This window comes from Salvia splendens, chromosome 20 (genome assembly GCF_004379255.2).
Source record: "Salvia splendens isolate huo1 chromosome 20, SspV2, whole genome shotgun sequence".
NCBI classification, from domain to species: Eukaryota; Viridiplantae; Streptophyta; class Magnoliopsida; order Lamiales; family Lamiaceae; genus Salvia; species Salvia splendens.
The window spans coordinates 16199549-16208814 of NC_056051.1; the positions used below are offsets into that span (position 1 = coordinate 16199549).

General features: G+C 41.3%; 1 protein-coding gene across 1 annotated transcript; it reads left to right on the forward strand.

Annotated features, from left to right (window-relative positions):
• The first annotated feature begins 5439 nt into the window (after nucleotides 1-5439).
• On the forward strand, nucleotides 5440-8789 carry LOC121783014 (riboflavin biosynthesis protein PYRR, chloroplastic-like). Its single transcript, XM_042181047.1, has 9 exons — nucleotides 5440-5921; nucleotides 6370-6504; nucleotides 6641-6740; nucleotides 6866-6991; nucleotides 7073-7386; nucleotides 7599-7718; nucleotides 7806-8051; nucleotides 8123-8248; nucleotides 8363-8789. The coding sequence occupies exons 1-9, from the start codon at nucleotides 5547-5549 to the stop codon at nucleotides 8627-8629; spliced, it is 1809 nt and encodes a 602-aa protein (XP_042036981.1). The 5' UTR covers nucleotides 5440-5546; the 3' UTR covers nucleotides 8630-8789.
• Nucleotides 8790-9266: the final 477 nt, after the last annotated feature.

Sequence of the window (9266 nt, forward strand, 5' to 3'; positions counted from 1 at the left end):
AATCTGTATGTACGACATATACAGTTAATCGATACGTATTGATTTCGAATATATTTTAGACTTTCGGTATACCGATAATAATCGTATATATAGGTAATATTGGTATATGTCATCGGTATACCACGGTATAATGTGGTATACGAAAATCCATACAGTTACTGTATCGAAAACTTACGGTACGGTATCATATCGTACCAAAATTTATGGTATACCGAATTTTCGGTACCATACGATCGATAATACCATTTTTTCGGTATCTATGCCCACCCCTAAATATGTAAGCTACCTTTTGAGTGGAATGAACGGGTTAGGGGTCCGCCTAACCCTCCGCCATAGAAGGCGTTTAAAAAATTCCGACATTATTCATGATAAGGATAATTAATTGCTACCAAAATTATGAAGTTGGGTAAATTCTAGTGAAATGCACATATTTTTCAAAATTAAAATAATAAATTATGAATTTTCATTGTTTTAATTGTCGTCCACACATGTATTAGTTCTGGTGTCATGAAAACAAAATTATTGAATTTCAAATGAAAAACTTCATGGCACTAAAATATTACCATCACATTGAAGTTCTTAGATTGGACTAAGGAATATTTCTACTAAAAGTATAGCATCAACCACATAATTTTGAATGATAAGATCTTTGAAGGGAACGTTTGGACACATAATTTTGTTTGAAAGGAATGAATATTTGGAGATACATGGCTATACTAATACAGATTGGGCTAACAACCCGATAGATATATGATCTATAGTTAGTTATTTTTTATTTGTTGTAGCTAACTTAGTCACTTGGAGTAGTATGAAGCAAAAGATTGTAGCACGCCCTGGTGCAGAAGTCGAGTTTAGAGAAATAAGAGTGGTTTGACCGAGATATTGTTTGATATTTGCTTTCCACCTCCAGAGACATGTCAATTATTCTGTGATAATACAATTACCATCAATATATTCGAAAACTTGATTCAATATGATCAAACCAAACATATAGAAGTGGATATACATGTCATCAAGGAAAAATTAAAGCTGGAATTGTGAAATTGCCATTTATTCGTTATGAAGACGGTTAACAAATATTCTAACTAAAATTGTGAGTTAAACAAGTTGAGTATCGGAGATCCCGTTATTTAATTTGAAGGGAGTTCTATAAGAGGAAAGATGGACAATATCATAGAAGAAGGAAAACAATTAAATAAGATTGATTCATTTTCCCTTCACATTTCTTTTGTAATTCTATATGAATCTTTGCATTATGCATATGAATTATTCAATTAAGAATTACATGTGTCGCTACTAATTTTAACAAAAGAAAAGAAATAAATATTTTATTTAATTGGAGGCTTTAACTGATTATAAAGCAAGCGAAAATCGCTGATGGAGTAGCATTTTTGTTTGCGTGAGTTTTTTATTTATTACATGAACTACAAAATTAATTGAATATTCCTATAAAAGCATATTAAAAATCTAACGTTTATTGCAACAATACATAAATCAACTAATCCAAGAATCATATACTCCATCCGTCCCGCACTACTCGCACATTTTCTTTTGGGCACGGAGATTAAGTAATGAGTGATAGACAAAGTCAACAATTACGGCTGTAGATATAAATTGTTACTAAAAATGGAAAGAGTGCAAATAACTTGGGACGCCCAGAAAGGAAATAAGTGCAAGTAGTGCGGGACGGAGGGAGTACTAAACATGATATAAAACTTCAATTTTTTTTTAAATCTATATTTCCTCATATACTAAACATGATATAAAATTTCAATTTTTTTTAAATCTATATTTCCTCTTAATAATCAAGTTAAAGAGATTTTAGCTAGAATATACTCCCTCCGTCCCTAAAAAATATACACTTTGGGGTCGGCACGGGTTTTAATGTAAAATTGATAAAGTAAGAAAGAGGTAGAGAGAAAAAGTAAATAAAGTATTGATAGTGGAGAATGAGTCTAATCTCATTAGAAAGAAAAGATTTTTCAAAATTAGAAAATGCATATTCTTGTGGGACGAACTCAAAAAGAAATAGTGCATATCCTTGAGGGACAGAGGGAGTATAATTGAATAAGAGTATCCACAATGGCGGCGAGCGGACCGGCTAGCCGATTCCCGGCGCTGGCCGGTCCGCTCGCCGAACCATTGCAGTAGGCGAGCGCCAAATCGGCGAGAAAAACAGCGAGCGCACGCCGATTCCCGGGCGCTCGCCGATCGGCTGGCCGCCATTGCAGGCTCCCGATCGGCAAGCGATTGGCCAGCCGATTTTATATTTAATTTTTGAAACACTATATATACTCGATTTGCACGTCATTTTCATTCGCACCACTTGTTTTAACGAGTTTTCTCTCTATCTTAATTTCTGTACAAGAGCAACAACGCGAAATGGAGCACAACAATGAGTTTACTCCAGTGACGAGCGGGTCTCAAACTCCCACAGTACCCGTGGGAAGTGGATGGGGTCCGATGGTCAGGTACTACACTATGTACCGTTGGCAGATGATGCCCGGGATGACATCCGGGGGTAGTATGCCTGGATGGCAAGGGATGCAGGGCGGACCGGCGATGCCGGGCGGGCAGGGGGTACTCGGGATGTAGATGATGCCGAGGTGGCAGCCGGGGATGCAGGGGACGCCGGGGGGGGGGGCAACGTCTGTCGCCCCAGTTTTGATTTTTTGACTGCTTCTTCGCACACATCGACCCCATCGGAGACGCAGTTCACTGGGTGTGATACTTTCTCCTTAGAAGAGTTGGGGATAGATCTCGGGGATGTGGACACTCCCGTTCAAACGGGGGGGAGTAGGCGGGGTTGGGGCGCGCCAAAGAAAAGAAGGGCAAGGGCAAGAGGGTGGTCGGCGAGTCGTCACAGCCGGCTGATGACGAGAGCCCGACACGAAGGAAGTGGACGGATGCGGAGAACGTCGCGTTGTCCAAGTCGTGGGTGAGTGTTTGCGATGATCCCCTCGCCTTGAACAATCAGAGGATCGTCAACTTGTGGGCTAAAATAGCAGCAGCCTACAAGGCATTTTGCCCGGAGGGGAGGCCACGCAGCTGGGAGGAGTGCCGGAAGGGGTGGGACCGAATCAGGGCTGCGGTCTCCTGATTTTCGGGCTGGTAGACCAACGCCCTCCGCATGCAGACCAGTGGCCAAACTGACGAGGACTGCAGGAGGATAGCGGAGAAAGCCTTCCCCGTGCCCGGGCTTTATAAGGAGTTCACCTACTGGAACTGCTATGAGGTGCTGATGGACTCCGAGAAGTTTCGGGCAGGTGTCGATACTGGCTAGCTGAAGAAGCAGCGACTGAACTATACCGGTGATTACAGCGGCGGCAGCAGCGGCGGTTCACACGACCTCCCCGAGGATGTTCAGGAGTTCTCGTCCCCTCCCGCGTTTACTCGCCGCACTCGCCCGGTTGGTCAAAGGCGGGCGCAACGGGCTCGCCAGGGGTCCCAGGAGGTCCAGTCGGCATCCCCCCTGTTGGCAGGTCGACAGCCGAGCTCGCCTTCTTCGCGCGTCAACAAATGCGGGCTCAGATGTACAAGATCTTAGCTGACTGGAAGACGGCAACTGACCCCGAGGAGAAGAGTTTTCTTCACTCAATGCTCATGAGTATGCGGGCCGATTTGAATGTCGCCGCGGCACAGTTGGGGGGCTCAGACGCGGGCTCAGATGCCGCAGATTTTTTTTTTTTTTTTTTTTAAAAAAAATTAACTTCATATATTTATATCATATATATGAAGGAGGAAATTACAAATCAACTCCTATAACAAGGAGGAAAGACAAATTACGCCACCCAGGGTTCGAACTCGAGACCTCCAGGATGAACTCAGATGCCGCAGATTTGGGGGTCCTGGATTGCAGCGACAACGGCGACGACGACGAGGAGTGAGGCGGAGGCGGGGGGCTCGTGTGTGAAGGAGGAGTTTTTTTAAATTAATGTAATTTTTTTTAATTAATGCACTTTTTAAAATTTTAATATTATTATTGAATTTTCCCGTATCTGTGTCGTAAATTTAATTCCGTATTTTGTGTGATTGTTAATTATTTGTTTTTTTATAATTTTGTTTATTGTGGCTAGGCTATGGCTGGGCTATTGCTTGTCCAGTTGCTTGTCCTGATGATGTGGCATGAGGAGTTTTTAGTGCTGATAATGTGGCAGGTGGAGTTTGTGGCTAGGCTATGGCTGGGCTATCTCTATTGGAGATGCTCTAAGAGAAATCTTTTTATTTCCATTAAAGTTGCTATACAGAAATCTTCATCGGGAAATGTAATTTCCGATAATTGAAGGACCAAATTACAATATTTAAAACCCGCCAACACTAAATAAAAAATAATAAAAAATCTGCTGGCCGATCGCTCGCCGACCGGGAGCCTGCAATGGCGGCCAACCGATCGGCGAGCGCATCGACTAGCGCCCGCAAATCGGCGTGCGCTCGCCGTTTTTCTCACCGATTTGCCGCTCGCCGGCTGCAATGGTTCGGCGAGTGGACCGGCCAGCGCCAGGAATCGGCTAGCCGGTCCTCTCGCCGCCATTGTGGATGCCCTAATAAAACTAGCCGGAATTATGATTCAAAGTAAAAGCATTGTAGATAAAGATCATAGATTAACACCAAACCATAGAATCCATAATTAATTAACATCTTTCACAAATTAGGAGTAACATAAGAGTTCTGTTACACATCCACGGATAATAAAGAAGAACCGTAGAATCCCATGAAATTGTTGCGTAGATGGTAGCAAATCTCCTCCGAGATGATGTAATTTGAGTGATTGAACCTTCAATCTTCTTCCTCTCTCCCTCATCTTTCTCTCTGTGTGTGTTAAAAAGAATGTCCCAAAGTGAACCCAAAAACGACATTTAAAACTGATGAAAAACTATTAATTTGTGGTTGGGCTTAACACCATTCGCCTCGAGTGAATTTAGGACATAATTCCACTCGGTCGAGTGGAACTTTCTGACTTCTAGACACATTTCCACACAGTCAAGTGGAACTTTATGACTTGTAGATTTGATAGTCACTTTGTCCAGAGTGACTTATAGACACATTTTCACTCGATCGAATGAGAACATTTTGACCTTTTCCAAAGTTCGTCTTTGACTCTCAATTTCGTTGGATTCGCTCCAACTTGCCCTATAATGAAAATATTATATTAAATTGAATCTAAATAAGTGTAGCACCAATAAAATTTAACCAGATAAAATATAAATATTTGATTCAACCTAACAGTAAAGATTAAAAAATGTTCAAAATTGGCGATTTGTCATTTAAGTTTTAAAAGTATTGAATCTAAATATGTGTAGCACCAATAAAATTTAACCAGATAAAATATAAATATTTGATTCAACCTAACAGTAAAAATTAAAAAATGTAAAAAATTGGCGATTTGTCATTTAAGTTTTAAAAGTCGTGAGATTTCATTTTGGCTACGGAAATCTCGCATCTCATTTTGATAGTGTTATCCAAACCCAAATTCCCATTTTCTTGAAACTTCATTACTTTTCCGGCATCATAATTCCGGCAATTAGAAGCGCAAGCCTTCGCCGGCGATGATGGCATTCTCATTTGCACCCGTGAGAATCCCATCTCGTCTCACCTGCAGAGCATCTCTCGCAACTTCATCTTCATCGCCGTCTCAGCTCGCCTTCGACGCCGCCTACATCAAACGCGCCGCCGATTTAGCCGACAAATCCGCTGGCTTCACGGCGCCGCACCCCAACTACGGCTGCGTCATTGCCACCTCCTCAGGTGATGGCGAAAAGGCTGTGGTCGGAGAAGGGTATTTCTACGCCCAGGGCACCTCCCCCGCAGAGCTCGAGGCGGTAGAGGCCGCCGGAGAACTCTGCCGTGGCTCCACCGCTTATCTCAACATGGAGCCCAATCATTGCCTCGGCGATCAAGCCGCCGTCTCAGCTCTGCTTCAGGTGCCTTCAATTTCCTCAAATTGGATGTTAATTTGTAGGGAAGGAATTTATTTTGAAGTCTTAAGATGCTATTTTTGGGTGTATTGCTAATGTACATTGTGTTGGTTTGTTGTTTGAGTGATGGATTTGGACTTTTGATTGGAAAAAGTTTCATTCTTTGCCTCCCAAAGATGACCAATTGCAGTTAATTGCTTATTGTGGCGATTGTAAAGCTATAACCCTTATTGTAGAAATATAGTTTGGAAAGTATTATCGCGACTTTTTTGATAACTGAAGGGTTAATGGAGGCATATGGAAGCTATATTTGGTTTTCAAACAGTCAAAACACCCCATTTTCAATCTGTATACGATCTTCAGTCGCTGTAATTTTCATGCTGTGGATAATAGTACAGAATGATTAATACTTTCACATTGATTTCTCTCTAAAAGTTCCCTATTACGCATTTAGGCAGGAATTACTAGAGTTGTCATTGGAATCAGACATCCTTTGCAGCATCTTCGGGGCAAGGCTATTCGTGCTTTAAGAAGTGAAGGAGTGCTGGTTGATGTTCTTGGTGAGGATCTCCAGTGTAAAGCAATGGAGGTAAAGCGTCCAAAACATGCACTTTGAACGATCTCGTGCAGAAAGAAAACTTGTATCTGCACAAGTGATCTTAGCTCTGAGAATTTGATTAAAACTTCTTGATTTATCATGTTTATTATATAATTTTTAATTGTAGGAAAGTCTGAAGTCATGTCTTCTTGTCAATGCTCCTCTACTGTATAGAGCTGCTAGTCAAGTTCCATTCTCTGTTCTCAAATATGCAATGACCCTTGATGGTCAGTACACGGTAGTTATTTTTGGCTTTGTCTATTCATAATCTGACTAACTACTTTTATAGTGTACTACCAAAAAATGTGATTTGGTATTGATGCTGTTATTAAATATGTGCATATTTATATAGGAAAAATTGCTGCAAGTAGTGGGCATGCATCATGGATAAGCAGCAAGAAGTCAAGAACCCGAGTTTTTGAAATGCGGGGCAGGAGTGATGCTGTTATTGTAGGAGGAAACACTGTGCGCCGAGATAGTATGTGATATTGATTTTTCATAGAGTAGACTAGATATATACACTATATTATTCTATTCTAATTTCATGTTTGAAATGTAGATCCACAACTTACAGCAAGACATGGAGGTGGACATTTACCTCAACGGATTGTAATGTCGAAATCTCTTGATCTTCCTGAGGTGGCAAACTTGTGGGATGTTACTAAGGTTTCCACCATGGTTATGACACAGAGAGGTGCAAAACGAAGCTTCCAGAAACTCCTTGCGTCTAAAGGCATTGAAGTGGTGGAGTTTGAAATTTTGAACCCCAAAGTTGTAATGGATTACTTGTATGATCGTGGATGTCTTTCAGTTTTGTGGGAGTGTGGAGGTACATTAGCCGCATCTGCTATTTCTTCTGGTATCATACACAAGGTATGTCTGTGTAGATCGTATATGCAACCATTATTATTCTGATTTTCAACTTCACTATGCGTTGTGTTGAGTAGATGTCCATTGTCCGTTTATGCTTATTCATCTCTTGCTCTCGTTGGATTTGTTCACAACAGTGTTTCTACTCCTTGGTTTGTTTTTTCTCTGTGAAACCTTAGCATCTTCTCATTGTGAATCTGTACATCTTGCTTCAGGTACATGCATTTGTTGCCCCAAAAATTATCGGTGGGAAAAATGCGCCATCTCCTGTAGGGGAGCTTGGGATGGTGGAGATGTCTCAAGCTCTAGAATTAATTGATGTGAACTATGAGCAGGTACAGGTTATAAATAATGCTTCTATAGTGATTTTTGCAGTTTATTGAAACTCGACAATATATGACACTTACAGCATTGAATCTCAGGTTGGTCCTGATATGCTTGTGAGTGGATTTCTTCAGCCGGTTCCCGACTTGACACCGGTGATCCCATCAATTGACGAAACATATGCAATTGATCCTACCGTCTCTCCATATGAATCAAGCATCATTTTCTTTTACAAGACATGGGATCCTTATGGTGCATTTTCGAACTTCTCCATGCATCCAATTCGATTGCCTGACGAAAGTGGAGAGTATTACGAATGGCCAAGTGTGGAGCACTATTACCAGGTTCTTTCATGCTCTGTCGCTCTAGATCTCGTTCAAGTACTTCTTTTACGCTAACTTCCTTCATCTTGTAGGCTAACAAGTTTGTGGGTATAGAAGACCCTGTTGCGAAAACGTGTTTGGAGGAGATAAAAACTGCAAGAAGTCCCGAGGAAGCAGCTCGTATAGGAAGACGAACACAAAGGCAGCGCCCGGATTTGGTATCTCTTCTTGATTACTTTTCCTCAACTTAGTTTCAGTCCCCTTTTTCGTATTTTTTTTAGTTTAGTGGAACGTGGAGCTATTTTTGAAATTGTTGTTTTGGTGACGAGCAGGTTAGGGCGGATTGGGAGAGTGTGAAGATCGATGTAATGTATAAGGCGTTGAAGTGTAAGTTTACGACGTATCCTTACTTGAGGTCCATGCTGCTCTCAAGCGCTGGGTCTGTTCTCGTTGAAGCTTCACCGCACGATCTGTTCTGGGGGGGCGGACGGGACGGGGAAGGGCTGAACTATCTCGGGAGGCTGCTGATGCAGCTGAGATCCGAGTTGCTGGCCATGAATTCTGCAGACAACAAGAAAGAGCAAAACCAAGTTCAATGAAAACTGTCACTATTGTAGAAAATAGCATAGGTTCCAATTATTAAGATAGCAATACATTTCTGAAAGGAACTACCTAAATAGGGTAAAAATAGGAGTTCTATTTATGTTGATTTAAATGGTGATGAATAAATATTTGATGAATGTGATGTGAATATTATTAGAAAAAGCGAGACACATAGGCATGATATGGCCCATTATGACAAGGGAACACCATAACCTGTCATCACATGGAGGCTTAAATTTTAGCAACAAATAAGAATAGGAGTGAGCCAATTTGCTGATTTGCCAATTATATGCGACATTTATTAAATTTATTTCCTAGTACATGTATATCATGTTGTCGGAATGACTGGAATTACAAGAGATAAACAAAAACCGGGCGTAATACAACCCAAGAAGGAAGAACTGAAACTGAAAAATACAATGAAAAACAAAACTGAAAAATACAATGAAAAACGAAACTGAAAAATAGTAATCAAACTTAGCCGAGTCGAGGAGAGTCCTCTTTCCGCAAGATGAGATACGCCCCGTTAGTACTCTTGGTTTGGCGTATCGTCCCCAAAGATAAAACGGCAACGTCTCTGGTGAAGCAGCACCGCTATCAGCAGAGTTCCGGCGAACTGGAAGAGGAGATGAC